Source organism: Etheostoma cragini, chromosome 14 (assembly GCF_013103735.1).
Source record: "Etheostoma cragini isolate CJK2018 chromosome 14, CSU_Ecrag_1.0, whole genome shotgun sequence".
In the NCBI taxonomy this organism is placed as follows: Eukaryota; Metazoa; Chordata; class Actinopteri; order Perciformes; family Percidae; genus Etheostoma; species Etheostoma cragini.
Window position 1 is genome coordinate 514286 of NC_048420.1, and position 17530 is coordinate 531815.

At 45.3% G+C, this 17530-nt stretch overlaps 2 protein-coding genes across 3 annotated transcripts in view; both read left to right on the top strand.

The window, feature by feature from the left end:
• The window catches only part of LOC117956692 (septin-7), a 38109-nt gene extending 29647 nt beyond the window's left edge, over nucleotides 1-8462 (top strand). The window contains exons 10-15 of one of the 2 annotated variants that reach the window (XM_034891906.1): nucleotides 2957-3008; nucleotides 4539-4664; nucleotides 5419-5439; nucleotides 6422-6557; nucleotides 7508-7653; nucleotides 8171-8462. In XM_034891906.1, coding sequence (XP_034747797.1) covers nucleotides 2957-3008; nucleotides 4539-4664; nucleotides 5419-5439; nucleotides 6422-6557; nucleotides 7508-7653; nucleotides 8171-8207 — 518 coding nt within the window. In that variant the 3' untranslated portion in view covers nucleotides 8208-8462. The remainder of the gene's footprint in view (nucleotides 1-2956; nucleotides 3009-4538; nucleotides 4665-5418; nucleotides 5440-6421; nucleotides 6558-7507; nucleotides 7654-8170) is intronic. The other variant, XM_034891907.1, reaches the window with a different exon arrangement.
• A 5774-nt stretch (nucleotides 8463-14236) lies between these two features.
• eepd1 (endonuclease/exonuclease/phosphatase family domain containing 1) overlaps nucleotides 14237-17530 on the top strand; it is a 23542-nt gene continuing 20248 nt past the window's right edge. The window contains exon 1 of the mRNA XM_034891896.1: nucleotides 14237-15453. Coding sequence (XP_034747787.1) covers nucleotides 14606-15453 — 848 coding nt within the window. The 5' untranslated portion in view covers nucleotides 14237-14605. The remainder of the gene's footprint in view (nucleotides 15454-17530) is intronic.

A 17530-nucleotide genomic window follows, 5' to 3' on the forward strand; every position in this document is an offset into this window, starting at 1 on the left:
AACTAAATCTGTCAGATTAATGCAGTGGAGTCAAAAGTGCAATATTTCTCTGAAATGTAGCGGAGTAGACGTATGAAAAGAAAAAGACTCAAAGTACAAGTACCTCAAATTTGTACTTAAGTACAGTACCTTAGTAAATGTCCTTAGTTACATGCCACCACTGTAGGAGTGCTACCATGGAACTGGTTTGCCGTCCATGGGGAGTGGATTTTGGAATACCAGAAATGTTTTTGGCTCTGTGTCAGCATAAATAAGAAGAGAGGGTGGGAGATAGAGAAGGAGGGCAAGGTCCCTGGGAAGCTATGCAAGGCCCCGCAGCAGTGAGTCCCCAGAGCTCTGTGCTGGGCTCCAGTGTGGGAGGGGCACCCGCTGCCCCCTGCTGGTGCTTTCTGCTACTGCAGCCATCCCCATACTGCTACTGCAGGGCCTCGGGGGGCCTGGGCCACTGACACTCCTTAGCTGTGGTGGAATGTAATTAGGTGCATTTACTACTACTACTGTACTCCAGTACAAATATGAAGTACTTTTCATGCCGCTTTCTACTTCTACTGCGCTATGTTTACTTTTTACTCCACTACATTCATCTGACAGCTTTACTTAGTAGTGGTGATTTGTGGAGTGTGGAGATTAAACCATTCAGATCAGCTCTGTTGTTAAACACAGTTACTAATTTATTAAGAAGCATTACTCTAGTCCAATTCAGTCCTGTCAGGCTATGGAAAATGATTACATCGTAGCTGGACTATTACAGGTCTCTTTATTTAGGCCTTCCCCAGTTTTCAATAAGTCTAAATGCAGCTGCAAGATGTTGACTAGTGCTAAACATGTGAGCACATAACCCCAGGGCTAGCCTCTCTTCACTGGCTACCCGTCGACTTTAGAATCCAGTTAATGACCCTGTTGACTGTCAGTCCCCGTCTTATATCACAGATCTTATTCAAAGGCACTCATCCCCGAGGCCTCTGAGATCTGAGGACAAATCTCTCCTCTACGTCCCCCGATCTCGACTTTGGACTAAAAGGGGACAGAGCCTTTGCAGTTGCTGCTCCACTGTGGAACATGCTGCCTTTAGAGGTCAGATGTGCTACCTCCATTTCTGGATATCTAGGCTACAGACACAGTTTTACACACTAATCGCTCTTTCTGTCATGTCTATAATTATGTATTTCTAAATTGTTGCTTGTTGTTGTTGTTTTTTATTTGATTTATTACACATACAAAAGACATCATATACAATTGAGGATAAAAACATGATAAAGTCCATGACCTTGTGGTTCTCAACACATAACATCAGGTCAAGACAAGACATTTACAGAGTGTGTGAAAATCAATGACATAACATGAAAGCGTTTTTCTTAAATAAAAATAGAAACGGTAACTTGTCCCCTACTTCCCTGTCTAGTAACCAGGCCTTGATTCTTCTTTTTGAGAGATTTCATGCTGGAAATGACTAATTTGCTAATCTAACTTCCACTGAAGTGACCTTACAAAGCTCCCTTTCCCTAACACTGTCTTCAGTTGCAAGGACAAAGGTCTGATATGCTACCACAAGTGTAAATATTGTCTGTGTCCTTTGCCTTAGTAATAAGACGCAACCAAAACAATTGTGACCCTACCAAACAATATTTCATGGATCATGGTCATGACATAATAACACGAGACTCAACAGGGAGCAAGTTGTGCTCAACAAATACTGATCACCTTATATAAGAACTATGGCCAAACGAGTTCAGAAGGACTCTTATTCATTTATTCTGTTGTTTGCAGCCTCCTTTTCAGTCGGTTTGTTAAGCTTTCAAACCACCAAGTACATGCAAATTAAAAAATGATTTAAAAGGAAGGCGTTGGTTAAAATGTTCATTGTTGACTGATATAAAAATGTTGAGTTTCTACTCAGAACCTTGTTGGCCATATTCCTTCCATTCAAGTATTTATCTAGTACTTGATCCAGGTATTTTCCTGTTGTTGTTGGGATGCTCTTTTGGATGTATGTATGTTTTGTTTCTACGTTTTATTTGAACATTTCAGTCTTTTTATCAGCACCTTGGTGCTTCTCTGGACAGCACTTGGTTCAGCGTAACTGTGTTTAAATGTGCTCTAGAAATCAACTTGACTTTGCTTACTTACTTAACTACTCAGCTGACATGATTAGAGGATAAGACCTGAAGACAGAACGGTTTGACTCGTTTCCACTTTCTAAAATGTGAGGTTTTTTTGCATCAAATACTTTTACTTGTAATACCTTAAGTACATTTTCCTGATGATACTTACATTTTTTACGGAAGTAAATGTACTGAATACCACCTATTCCCACTAGGTGGCACTATTAGCTGACATTAGACAAATGGAAGCATCAGGCCAGACAGCTAAGTGAGGACTTGGGTCCTTTACCACTGATTTCCTTTTACTGTCTATGCTGCATTCACATCTCGTAGGGATTTATTCCACTCTGAACTGTCAAGTAATGAACATTGTATGTTTGAAGCATATACACCCTACATACCGATACATACATAGCATTCAGACATCCTACTGCCTTCCTAGACAGGAAGCTGTTACTACCACTGAACTGGATCCTAAACACCAGTAAAGTTTGAGTGGAATCCAGAACTCTGCCCCCAGGTTTATCCCTCTAACCGGGCAGCCTTTGCAGATGAGGAGCCGGTCTACAGCCCTTATATACATCTTCAGCCCTGCTAATTCTTACAGTAACATTTTCAGAACTCTTACTTGTAACGGAGTACTTTTACAGTGTGGGGTTTGTACTTTTACTGAAGTAAAAGATCTGAATATTTCTTCCACCGCTGTAAATTAGCTGTGGACAGCCAAGACAAAGCACTACGAGCAATTCAGGGAGCTCTACTGATGGTTTACTTGCTGTAGTCCTTATCCCTACAGGGATCACAATCGCTCCACGTTATCGTGTCTGAGCTGCTCTGTTTGTCTGATCTTACAGTGGAAAACGGAGAGCACTGTGACTTTACGATCCTCCGGAACATGCTGATCAGGTGAGCAGAAACACATCTCCTCATCCGCACGGGGCATGCCGGGCTAAGTGTAAAGGTTCTCCTTGTCTGAGATGATGTTGATGTACGAGCCACCCCCTCACCAGAATACGGGTGTTTTCCTTCAGCTCTTACAGTAATTCTGTGTGGGGTTGTTTCAACCTGGACCCTGTTTCCCCTTGCACTGGAGTATAAGTGACTAATGTGAACAACAATCTGTGAAATTGGTCCAGCATTGAGCGAGAAAGCTGGAACTAGCAGCTTCGGCCCAGGCGGCAGTGTAACCATGGGGCAAATACGCGTCAGTTGTCATTTTTGTCCACTAAAAGTGGCATCCACTAAGTGGCTGACAATATTATGGAAATGATCCCACAGAGATGAACCTTTTTTATTTTTTGTGATGATTTTTTAAAATAATTATTTAAAGAGCCAAATAAAAATGCAGAACATTGGTCCACATGACAACATACAGAGCAGTGCACTACAAACGCATCGAAGCAGGCTCAGTGCACCTGTTCCACGAGATCAAACACTTCACTTTAAAATAAAGAGAGGAAATACGGAAAGGAGGGAGACACGACCTAAACACAACAGCAGGAATGATGCTCCCAGTTCACAAACAAGACACACAGAAACAGAGAAACACAAACGTGGCACAAGACAAAAGGGACCAAACACACACACACACACAAGGGAGATGGCCGGAGCACAGCATGGACTTCAAGGATCCAGCAATGCTGAGCCAAGGGTCCAAAGTCCTTCCAGGGGCTCCACCTATGCGAGCCGTGGAGATCCATGTGCCTGACATCCAGATAGGAAAGGGTCCAAGTACGGATAGACGAGACATGAGGGGGTTTCTAACGGGTTGCAAGCCTTCTCTTGGCGCTGGAAGTCCAGCAAGTCCAGTTTTTGGAGTTACGAGAGCTGAGGGCTATTTCACAAAACCAAGAGGAGGGATAGCCGGGATTTCTGTTCACCGGGGATGTGCTCTGTTACAGTCATGTTTACAGTGTGCATTATATTCACCTAATTATCTTTATAGTTTCTAGATTTTAGAGTCCAATTTCTTTAGTGTCTTTCTTTTATATGTCCACATATACGAGGGAGCAAAGCACATAAAATGTAAAGATGGAAACTCGTCCAAATTTTAAAAACTAAAAACACGTGAGAAAAAGCGGGGCAGATGTTAGCGGACCGACTGAACGATAGATCTAAAAAATATTCATTTATGAACTACTGCGGAGGGAAGACGTAGCATAGAGCTCACAGAATGAATCCTGGGTAAAACGTTAATTTTAACCGCAGAAATATGGGCTTGAATGGACATGGGGAGACCCATCTGTCACAAACACTCAAAAACATAAAATAAAGTAGGGTCCAGGTTCAAAAAACCAACGTCAACCTTTAAGGCGTGGTCAGAGGAGTTCTGGTCAGGACTAAAAATAATGCAAAGCACAATACTTGATAATAAAATATATGTACTATAAGCAAGATCTTCTAGTGAGAGTGAGAGCTACTTTACTTCCCTACCAGGACCCACATGCAGGACCTAAAGGATGTGACCAACAACGTTCACTATGAGAACTACCGCAGCAGGAAACTGGCCGCAGTCAACTACAACGCTGTGGACAACAACAAGAACAAGGGACAGCTCACCAAGTAAGTTCATCTGTACACTATTGTACAATATTTGTTTTGCTCAAATACACATTTAAGCTCTCCACGGGGTCTTAAAAAGACAAAAAAATGTAAAATCCACATTTTAGGCCTTAAAAAGTCTTAAATTGAGTAATGTGTTCTAGGTCCACTATGATTTTAAACCAGACTTTATTTTGCTATATCACTCCAAAATTTCATTCACTTTTTTAATGTTGCGATATGTATTAGATTTGAGTGATATTTTCAGCCACAAATCATCTCCCCAGCATTTAGTTGCAAACGCTAATTTTCCATCTGACTATAGATTTAGAAACACCGTACGCTAGCAGCATTTAAATCAGTGTTTGGACATAGGGCTTACATTTCATGAAATATGGCTTAAAAGGTTGGCTGATATTAACAGTGTGATCTAATGGGATGATGTTGCTAACTTGGCTGCTGGGTCTGTCAGGAAGCTCTGAGCAGCTCAGTCACTGTGTAACCACAGAAGAAACTACAGGTCAGAGGTCAAAGTCCGCAGCTACTCAACTGCAGATTAAAATTGGCAAGCTGTCACTAAAGCAGCTCCAACCTTTAAACCCATTCCTGGCACTAACCCCCGACTTACTCCCCCCCCCCCCAGTATCGGTTGGGTTTAATCTGACAGCTCTAACCGTTGCACCGTCTGACTCCTAAGCCATCACCACCACTCTCACAGGCTAATGCATGGTTTAATGCTAGCACGCTAAGTGTCTGTGCATCTGTTTGTTTTTAGAGCTGAGACGGCTGATGGCATGTAAGTGTTACTTCACTTCTTTATAACCTCTCCAAAGAATTGCATTTCCACTCCTCTCTCTGACCATTTTCCTTTACCCATGATCTTCTGAATTCTTTTTTTTCTCACCTGAAACACTTGACATTGAAACACTCATTTAAATGTAGCATTGAAAAATCATTTTACACAAATGACAGTTGAAAAAGGTCACAGCTTAGAAGCTTCTCATGTGACTGGTGACGTTAGCATTCTGATGTTCAGAAACTATACAGTACTTCCTGTGTTCACCAATAATAGTGTAGCATTTTAGCTCGCTAACATTCGCTGATAACAACAGCTTGTAGTTTCCCCAAGTGTTTGTCAGATGGCTCGGTTGAAAATATAGATGTAGTCATATTTTCAAATCTCGTCTTGTCTCTCCAGCTGGACGAGGAGGTAGCGTGTCAGGACATCATTGTAGCAGGGCGTGGTTAGTTCCTGGGTTTATTCCCTAATCTTCCCTGTTACCCGGGGCTGCCAGGGAAGGCCAGCTAGTCGGGCCTCTTCTTCTTCTTCCCTGATCCTGCCTCTTCTCCTCTTCATCCCCCTGAGGTCTCAATGTCCACCTGGGATGTTCCAGACCTGGGACCACTAGGGCTGCATCATATGAGGAAAATATCCAATTGCGATTATTTTGGACTTATATTGGGATTGGGATATGATTCCTGATATTGGAGGGAATGATTAAAAGCCAAATGCTGGTAAAATATGGAAGTGGCTGGTAGATTGGCTTCCCTCACCAGCCAAAAAGCCGTGGTACTATATTGAGTGTCGGGTAAGATCTGAACATCGACGTGCCATTTGGCTGCTACACCAAAAAGACACATTTTGAAGCTTGCGATTTGATATTGCCCTTGTCCGTTTCGTGATTTTGATCAAATTGCGATAACTTGTGCAGCCGTAGTGAGCTTCCACATAGCAGCCAGTGTGTTCTGTCCATATGAACCCTGTCTTGTGTCTCCAGGAGTCCTCTAGCCCAGATGGACGAGGAGCGGCGGGACCACGTGTCCAAGATGAAGAAGATGGAACAAGAGATGGAACAAGTGTTTGAAATGAAAGTGAAAGAGAAGCTCCAGAAGCTCAGAGACTCTGAGGTTGAGGTAAACTAACAGCGCTGCTTTTCCGTTCCTAGGCAACAGCCTGGCCCCTTGTTAACTTCCTGTCTGTTGGTATCAATTAACACTGTAGTCTCACTTGGCCAGACCTTCCTCCACAGCGCGGTGGAGGAAGGTCTGGCTAGTCCACACAGCCTTCCTGGTTTATTGTCATGTCTTTAAACCAATCCCAATCGTCCTAGGCAGGGCTAAGGGCCCTGACACACCAACCCGACCCACGCCTCCCTGACCGGGCCAAAAAAAGTCCCTCGGATCACACTGAAACCATGCCGACCGCCGACGGCAGCTGATTGGACGGACGTGTCACGTGGGTCTGGCTTCTCTTCTCTGGTCATGGCGCCGCGTTGAGAATCCAATCCCCCGTTTTACTAAGATAGTTCACCGAGACGTGTTTCTGAAACACTTTCAGGAGAAATCGGCCAATCAGCTGCTGAATCTTCATCTCAGCTCAAAATCAGTTTGAAAGATGTTCCTCAGATTCTGAGAGACTCTGGTCACGCTCATCCCGCTCATTTCCTGGTTAGCTTTCCACCAATCAGATTGCTGATTTGAGTCCGACTGCCGGCAATGTCCGCCTTCCCACCGAGCATGTCAGGTCGGCCCTAATGAAGGTCGCCGGCCCCCCCGACGTCACGGAACACACTGACTAGACTCGACTAGACTCTCCGACGGCCGGTTATCAGGTTGGCGTGTCAGGGCCTTGAGCGCCGGACGGAGCCACGGCGCCGCTGCAGAACATCCTCGGGAAGGAACTGGTTTTGGTGGAACGTGTAGGTCCAGAAGGAGTTTTAGTTTTAAATCCCATAAATGAGTCTTCGTCGTTATAAATGACATACATGGCAACAGGAAATCAGCTTTTAGAAGGTTAAGGTTTACCAAGGTGTAATGGTCTGTTACTCTTTGTTCCTTCACGAATGCTTGGTTAACCCCTGCAGCTCCAGAGACGACATGAACAGATGAAGAAGAACCTGGAGGCCCAGCACAGAGAACTGGAGGAGAAACGTCGCCATCACGAGGAGGAGAAGGCCAGCTGGGAGGCCCAGCAGAGGATTCTGGAACAGCAGAAACTAGACGCCTCCAGGTAAACACTCATCACACACCGTCGCCCACAACCAAATGCTCCACGTAGCATGTCAGCCAGTTGGGTTTAAGTCCGTCTCAGCGTGATGCCCCCCAGATAACCAGAAATGAACTCTTCAAAGTAGGGCTGGGCTGGATGTCCATATTAGATACATAGAAAGATATACATGAATGCTTATTATTGACTGTTCCTGAGCCGGGAATGATGTCACACACCGTTGACTGCATCCATTTCCCAGTCAGATTTTTCATTGTGGGGTTAGCTCTGGCCAGGTTAGCCGTCGTTAGCACTGACCGTCTAGAACAATAAAGCACTACAGCGTTTTCTACAGGTGGAAGTGGGACGGATTCAGTGAGACACAAACTACACAAGTGCTAACCGCTGTATGTTACTACAGCGCAGTAGAGTACAAATAGAACGGCCAAGGGGCGGGGCAGCAACACGCCGGCCATCACACTCACCGGTGACGGTACACTGCTCCGTGCCTGACTGCTCTTCTGTCCTCGTGTTTCCACAGGACCTTGGAGAAGAACAAAAAGAAGAAGATATTTTAAGAACTCTGGAGGACCTTCGTGAAGTTACAGTGTATTATTTCGCCAACCTGTCAGCCCTTGATTGTCAGAGCATCCGTCAGTAAACTCCATCCACCACGTTACTGTGTAATAATCAAGTGACCGCCAGGGGGCAGTGTTGTCTGGACTCTGAACTTAACCAGTCGTTCTCTGCTCACCCTCATGTTCCTCCTAAGACTTGTTCTCTCTGTATTGGTTCCGTGTGCGGTCCAGGTTTGGGTCGCACACAGCTCACAAGTATATTCACATAGTAAACTGAGAACTGGTGTTCTTTAATCATGACCAAACAGGAGGGCAAAGTTCAGAGTTCCTCTTTTCTTCTTCTACTGTGGGAACGTCGGATGCTGCGTCCTTTTAATGCCAAAAAACCAAACCACGAGGTCGGCCTTTCACTTCCTGCCCATTGGCAGCGTGTGGTAGGCTGAAGCTCACCTCAGCCACTGTTTTTAATATATATATATATATATATATATATATATATATATATATATACTGCATATGTATCTTTCTGTTCACTTATTTAGGCATCACACTTATTCCCCCTCCCGCCCCCCAAGTGGTGTGCTCTCCCATCTCCTGTAATGTAAATCCAATAACCCTTAATGCAACCATGTGTAACATTTTCTTCCTTTTTGCTCTTTTTTCCATGTTGTATGGGTCCTGGTATAGAAACTGCTGCTTTTGTTTCCTGTATCATAGCCGGTCTCTTTTTTTAATGAGCCCTGGTCTTGGGAACCCAGCATGTAATCCTGACTTCACTCACCTGAGTGGAACCGGGTCAAGAAAGGGCTCTTGAAGTGCTTTTACATCAATCTATTTGAACGTCTTGTGCAGATTCGATCTAAAGAACAGAATCCCGTGTTTCCCGGGGCCGGATGGGAAGGTTTGAGTGACATGCCCCGCCACACAGGGGGCGATTAATAACTGTTCCAGGATGGCTTTCTTTACATCACATTTAGCACTGTTTGTGTACTGCCTCTGTATTTTCTAATGTCTTGTTTTAAATGTAAAAAGTTACGTAATAAAAATGTGATGGGGAAAAAACCAGATGGTCTTGGCTAAATGGTTGTAAAATATACACTCCTAGTACGTACAGTATGTGGATCTCCAAACATTACACGTCACGAAATATACAGGATTACATATTGTGTTTCCAGCTGTGAGCACTCGCTCACAGCTGGAAATGCTTATCTTTTAGTTTTGAAGCTATTTTACCATCATTTCCATTTAACTTTATTAGCATTAGTTTTTCTGGAAACACATGTTGCTGTCTCTTAAGTTCAATTGGCAGTGTCACTCTAAAGTTGCATTTTGATAAACTCACATACTGTAATTTCCTTTTTTCTTTTATTTCATTATTTAGCTCAAATAATCAACAATGTTGCAAAAGAAACCAAACCGCATTTTTAAAACCGCAAAAATTTAAACAATCAGAATTTAACAAAGAAGCATGCAGCTTACTAGGTCCTGCCCCTTATTTCTAATATCATTATTACAAAACAAATCGATATCAAACACAGCAGACAATCTTTCAGATCTTCCAATAACTCCAAACTCTATAAAACAATACCTTCACATCACAACTCCATTCCTTTATTTCGGTCTATTCCTTTCTCTATTGGTAAGTATTCATTTCTTTCATCTATTTTCGAGCTGAATGATATTATGGCTCTGTGTGATTTACTTTTTGTATAAAACAGTGAAGTATGTTGGAACATTGGTTAATAAATACGTAACACATTCTATATAGTTGGTATGAAGTATAACGTTGGGATGCACCAGGAGAAGAGGGGGTCCATGTCCTTTAAGTCGTATGAAACCAGGGAACGGGGCGTGTTTGGAAAGGCAAACTAGGATTAAAAGGCATTTGTGGGGTTCAGAGACTGAGTCCAGAAGGCGGCGGTACGAGACCGCGCTGAGCTGTCTCCTGACAGGTCCAGGGACTCCCCGTGCCTTTGGATCAGTCTTATCTATGTCTTCCTGAACTTTAGCCAGGACTCCGCTGTCTGGCTCTAATAGAGCGTAGTAAAGAACTCGGCGTCGCCTTGTTGCTCTAGTCTTTTCTAGTCTTCACGTCTTTCATCAGGCTCACTGCTGCCAACTCGGCACTGATGACACGTTTCAGTGTCAGGTGTGTGTGTGTTCTGTCTGGTTATCTTTAATGGTTTTAATTTCTTGGGAATTGAGTTGGAGGGCTTAGTTGTGGAGTTCTGAGTCCACCTTGGACTCTGAATGGGGTGCTACCTGTCATTCAGGAGGTTCTAGAGACTGTTGAGGGTATTCCAAGGTTCCTTGGGGGCCCCACTAGGGGTCCTTGTGAGGATACCTGGATTCTTGAATGAGCTCCTTTAGTTCTTCTAGAGGTCTTCAAAGGGGTTCTTGAGGCAACTGAAGATAGTTCTAGGGGATCACAAGAGGATTTCACGTTGACATGATATGATTTCAGGGTTTTTTGACAAGGTTCCCCCCTAATGGGATTCTTGGTGGAGCTGATTAGACCCCTGTAGGAGGTCTTGGTGTGTATGTGTTCTTAAGCGGTGCTTCCTGTGGGATTTGAGGTGACTGCAGATTTTCTAGGGGTTAAGTGGAGCCAGACCTCCAGATGGCATGTCTCAAGAACACCAACTATTACCGTTTATGGACATATGCTCATATTATATGATCATAGACTTCAGAAGCTCACCTATTGTGGTAATTTTAAAGGATGAGGACCAAAATAAATGCATTATATCTTCCATGTCACCTTAGCTTATCCATGAAATCATTCAAAAGTAACTGGTTTATTGCTTATCGTCAACATATGTTTCCCCCCCCCCCCGCCCCCCCCAACACTTCAACCAGAGATTAGTGTGGGCCCAGGTAATGAGGTCTTTCCATTGACAACCAGATTACAGTAGCTAAGTAATCGGCCTGTATCATATCCATCAACATGATATGGTCAACAGACTTTTTATTTTTATAATAATAATAATGAAAATCTGTCATTTATTGATGTAACCTTTAATTTCTCTTTGTCTCTGGCTTATTCAAACAAAAGCTGGAACCTTTGGACTCCAAGCTGGAGTGTAACTAACACACACACACACACACACACAGCTGTCCTGCAGCATCACGCCACAGCCGTTCATGTTTGACCACTCGTCTGCTTCCGCCTATCCTTTTGCCGATTGGCCAGCTGTGCCCTCGGGTCTCCCAGGTGAAGACACTCTGAGCCAATCACAGAAGCGAACACTGAAACCATGTCTCAGCCCATATGGCAAGACCGCAGCTGGTCACGGGTCTACTCGAAGTCTGCCTATGGGGGTCCAAAAAGACAGGGACTCCCCTGTGTGCTGGGGTGTGGAGGCCATCGTTCCTCCCTTTATGATCCACTTTGCCTCCACAATTGGTGCCAAATCCTCCCCCCCCCCCCCCCCCCCCCCCCCCCCCCCCCCCCCCCCCCCCATCCAGCGGCTCAGAGTCACTTTGTGTTTGGTTAACTGCTGTTCTGACATTGACCCGGTTCACGGAGAGCTGCAGTGTTTCTGGGTTAGCTCCAGCTCTCGGCAGCGATGCTCAGACCGGAGGAAGTGTGCCGCGGAGGCCGCCAACGCTCAGAGAAGGCTAGTATTCAGATAGTACAAGGGGGGGGGCAGGAGAACCGCTGGGTCACTAGTTCTTTGGTTCATATTAAAACCTATTATACTTGTATGAAAACAATACTTTTGACCATTTTCACGATACAATACAATTACCTCACTTTGATTGAGATTGTAAAGCCTGAAAATGGAAATACTCACTTAGTACTTAATTTTACTTAAGTACAGTACTTTAGTAAATGTACTTACACATACTGTACTTACACTTGCACTCTAGCATTGGGTATGAGTAAAACCATAATTAAAAAAAAGATATGGTTCAAACTCATTTGTTTTTATGATCTTAAACCCTTTATTGTACGGCGAGGCTGTCAGAAGTTGCTCACCACGCTGACGTCCCCGTTTACCGCCAAAACAACTGGCAGCAGCACCGGGGCTCTTCTGGCCTCGGTCCACAGACCAACACAAGTCTTCACATACCAGGTCTCACCTCACTGCCAACAACAACAAGGTTAGTATTTTCACACACGGCATGGGAAGATACTGTCAGATACCATACCGTCAGCTCAGTCGTCCAATAATCACGAGGTTGGTAGTTGGGATCCTTGGCTCCTCCTGTCCACGGCCCCCCAACTTGCTCCAGACCACCATCAGTGTGGGAAGAAGAAACAAACTTGTCCTGTAAGTGGAACATGAAGCTGTCATGATCCGTTCACCGCTCGGTTCGGAGTCCTTCTGGGCCGTCTCGTTGGATCGTGTCCGTGCTTGAGACTCTCTGCTGCGTCCATGTTTCATGAGACCCGAGGTCGAGCAGAGGTGGCGACGTCCAGTATTTGTGTAATGCTGCAAATAGAACTGTAATGTGAACAGCGGCTCATCCTTTCCACTACCAGCGGATCCTGGCCTACAGCTGACTGCCCCCCCTCTGTCAGGCCCAGGGATCCGTGTCACTGGTTCCTAACTGCACGTTACACTCATCTGACAAAGTAAACCGAGTGGCATGGGACAGGATTTGCATTTGTATGACACGATGTTTCGTGTCTGTGTGGAGAAGAAAACCACGCTGACCATAATTCCCAATAATGATCCTACATGCTTTCATTAAGGGACAGCTATAAAATCAAACAGTTGTCCTCATTTTGATCCGGACTCCTTGGAACCCTCTCGAGAACCCAAGTGAGTTTATCAAGAACCGCTGCAACCTTACCGAGGGCCCGAGGGCCCTTGAGACTCCTATAAGCCATTCCCTCACGTAGGACCTGTTCAGAAACTGGAGCTCCCCTTTGAAGAACCCATGGCACTCTTCAAATCTTATTGCAGGCCCCTCGAGATGGGTCCCTGAAACCCTCTAAAGAACCATTGGAACCCATCCCATCGATTTACGGTGGTCTCTACAAGCCCCTTTAAAAACTGCTGGTGTGGCATGTTTACAAAAATACTTTGGGCACGGAACTCAACGTTGGTGCACATATTAATAAGTCCCAGGTAGGTACATGTCCACCTGTCCCTGTGTGACCACGTTTCTTATTTCCATTCAAGGCCATTGGACTGGGGTGTTACAGTCCTACTTCCTGTGATGCAGTTCAGAACATGTGGACTTGGGTGTGAAAGGTATTTACAAATACTGATACTGAAACTAAAACCTAAAAATAACTTGAATTTTATACAATATCTCTTCTTTTTTTACATGCAGATGATACAGATTTTAAAATCTTGTTGTCCAGGAGTGCTTTGTGTTGCAACATTAGAAGACTAGACATCAATTTTGAAGATCAATTATTAACCAAAAATAGAGAACTGCATCTAAATTTGAATATAGTCTTCATTAAAATGTGCGGTCCATAAAGGCTGTGTGTGCTGCTGCTGATGGATGAACAGTTAAAACCACATATCACATCATATCATATATTAACAGGACAGAAGAGGAAAGGGTTCGGTTTCAAAATAAAAGCCTAAATGACACATCATTCTTTTTTTGTGTTTAGCTGTGGGCACCACAAAACTACAATATACATAAATCAGATGTGCATTAACAAACTGTTTCTATTTTGGGGGCCCAGATGGCACATGGGAAATAAACAAACCCTAACCCTGTATTCAGTGTGCTTATTTTGCCCCATGGTTCATATAGAAGATGGTCTGACTATGAGGAGACTAATCTGTGTTGAAGTGTGTGTTAATATTTAAACTGGCTCGCGTGCGTCAACTTTTTACTGATGCGACCTTTATTTTGAAACCGGATACCAAGTGTTCCGGTACGTGCCTGTCTGAACCTGTGTGACTTGACGCACGTTGGGAGCAATGCTTGGTATCGATTTCTTTAACTGTCTATGGTATTGATGTGTGCGGCTCCTGTCAGATAAGTGTGTGTGTGGAGGCCGACCTGTGGCCAGTCACGGGGGGGGGGGGGGGGGGGGGGGGGGGGGGGGGGGGGGGGGGGGGGGGGGGGGGCAAAGTTTACAGACAGCTGTCTGTATATCCAGCTCGGATCGTGTCCCGCTGAGGACACACAGAAGACAGGCTGCAGCTGCACGAGGAGCAGGGACACACCGAGCCGGAGTGCAGGGAGCTAGGCTACATGAGGCGTGTGACGGTGACGTAGTCCGGACGGAGGACGTCGGTAACTCTTCGGAGCCACTTGGTGATTAAAGGAAGAATATGTGTGTGTAGGTCTACGTGTGTGTGTGAATGTGTGTGTGACTGTCTCTCCGGTCCCGTTCATGGTTCGGTGTCAGCTTGCCGTCTCTGTCCGCTCCCGTGCCCCGCACTGATCCGAGCCCTCGGGGAGCTGCTGCCGGGGCCATGGGGGGGAGTCTGGGCTGCCACCGCTCCATCCCCAGGGACCCCACGGACCTCAGCTGCGGAAAGCGCAAATTCAGCGCCGCGTGCAACTTCGGCCACATCCTGGTGAACCAGGAGCGGCTGAACATCAACACCGCCACGGAGGAGGAGCTCATGACCCTGCCGGGGGTCAACCGCGCCGTGGCGCACAACATCGTGGAGTACCGGGACTGTATCGGAGGGTTTAAAAAGGTGGAAGACCTGGCTCTGGTGAGCGGGATCGGGGCCACCAAACTGGAGGTGATTAAACTGGAAATATGCGTCTCCAGCAGGACCAGTTCGTCACAGCACTCCCCGTCCTCCTTGCGCAAAGACCCGGACCACCAGTCCTGCACCGGGATGAACATTAACACCGCCACCCCGGCGCAGCTCATTAGCATCCGGGGCATCACGGAGAAAATCGCCAAGAACATCGTGGCGTACCGGGCCGACCACGGCCCGTTCAGGAGCATCGAGGACCTGGTGCGGGTCAACCACATCAACAGCTCCCTGCTGGACAGAATCCGCTTCCAGGTGTTCGTGGAGCGCTCCAGGGCGCCGTCCACCAACACCAATGCAGGGCTGACCTGCACCACCAAGTCCCACCCCAGCCCGACTTCATTCAGTCTCCGGAGCGACGACCTGGAACTCCCGCCCGGAGGACCGACCCAGATCCCGTCTGTGCGGCCCAACGTGGAGCCCCCGTCCGGCCTGCGGGACGGGAAGCCCGTGGTGCGCGTGGCCACCTGGAGCCTGCAGGGCTGCTCCTGCGATAAGGCCAACAACCCGGGGGTCAAAGAGGTGGTCTGCATGACCCTGCTGGAAAACGAGTGAGTCCAACATTCCGAACTTATGTCATGGGTAAGGGGGGGGGGGGGGGGGGGGGGGGGGGGGGGGGGGGTTAATGATCAGGAGGGTCGGTCGGTCTTCTTAATTAAAAAACTAAGTAGTAAACAAACATAAATATGATTCTTTTTGCCAGACGGTGCAGGGTGTTACATATGAATGTTTAAATGTCAAAAAGTCATCTTTAGGGGACTGAGAAGACTTTAATGCGCTTTCCATCTTTAATCTGGGGCCATCGGGGCCCTGGGCCACCTAGAACCCCTATCTGGGCCCCATCAGTTCTCACGATCTTTACAATAAAGTCCCCTCCAAACCCCTGACTCTGGTTGTGGACTGACATGTCTGAATCAGAGGAAGTAACACTCACGGGGTATTTGCCTTGGTTGTTGATGCATATCCAAAGATATTAAATATGAATATGAAATAGGCAAACAATAAATATAGAAACAAATAAATATAACTGTTTAAAAAACTAAAGTGATCAAAACACATTATCTTAAAACCTGTCAGGCCCTGGGTGAAAAAGGGTTTCTGGACCCCGTACTGATCTTATAATAGTTTTATTTTACAGCTATTCATCTGTAGGTTGGGTACCAGACCCGGTTCACTATGGAACCGGTTCCCATGCAACCGGTAGGAAGTAGAACCCAAGTTCCGGTTCCACTTAATGTGTGGAATTAATGTGTGTATTTATTGTTATGTTATTGTAGTTGTGTGTTAGGTGACTTAGGTTTACTTACTATTATATATGTAAGTACCTTTAAATGTTAATGTATTGTTACATTTAAATAATAAAAAACTAAAAAATAATAATATATATAATAAATTATTCTGTTCAATAAAAAAACTCAAAAGAATCGGTTTAGGAATGAGAATCGTTCTCAAAGTACCGGTTCAGTCTATAAACCCATCCATACGAGATAGAATACATAACCAAGAAGAAATAATAACCAAGAAGAAATACATAACCAAAAAGAAATATACAACTAAGGAGAAGACAGTCAGTATCCGACCCGGTCCCATCGAGTCCTCCTCCCGAGTCCCATTCATCAGATTCATTTTAGGGAGTCTCTTAAAAAAAAAGAAAAGTCTGCAGCATGCAGCATTGTATAAAGCTAGTAGACCATAACTAACTTATGTATGTGGGATATATATTTGTGTGTATATTTGTTTGTTGTGTTATGGTTGTTATGCTACTGGATGGCTACAATTCCTTTGGGATGAATAATCTGTCTACCCATCTATCCATCTATATATCTATTGAAGGTTGCATATGAATATGATTGAAGCGTTGTGTAGTAGGGCAGCCTGTGTGCCCACAGCAGGAGAACAGGACCCTCCTCTGTGGATCCTGTTGGTCAGTGTTCCGGTCTACACCCAGCCAGATGAATGGGACTGGAATGGACGTGTGCTTTGCTTGATAAGCAGCTGCTGCTCTGTATTGGCCTGGCCTGGCATGGCTCAGCATGATATCACATCCAGGATATTTACCCTGCTCTGCTCACATGTCCTCTTTGGAAGTCATAGCCTGTCTAAACAAACTGAGGTCCTGGCACATTAGGAGGATTAGGGGCTGTAGATGGACCTAGGCTACAGTTTAAGTGGTTGAAATGTTATGGTAGCCTAAATGACGAATCACTTTAGATAAATAAAATAATAATAAACCCAATTCAAAATATTGAAAAATAACCATTATACATTCCCATAGAAGTTTTTTGTGAAAGGCCCATGTGGCTCCGGAGCTCAGGTCACCGAGTCCTGTGACAGGTTCCAACGGTTTAGACGGACACCGTCAAACCGGGCGTTGCCTTCTCACTTTTTATTCCTCGTTTAGACGAGCGTTTTGGGGAGAAAGCTGCATGGCGACGCAGACGTGTGTGAAACGGGAGGTAGTGTGTACTCCAGGCAGCTAGGGGGCAGGGGGACTAACTGGACACAACAGCACCTGGTCTGCACACCTGCAACAACCTTCTGGGTACCACGAAGGTCTATATAAAGAGACTTCAGATACAGTATTAGGGACCACTAAGGTCTATGTAAAGAGACTTCAGATACAGTATT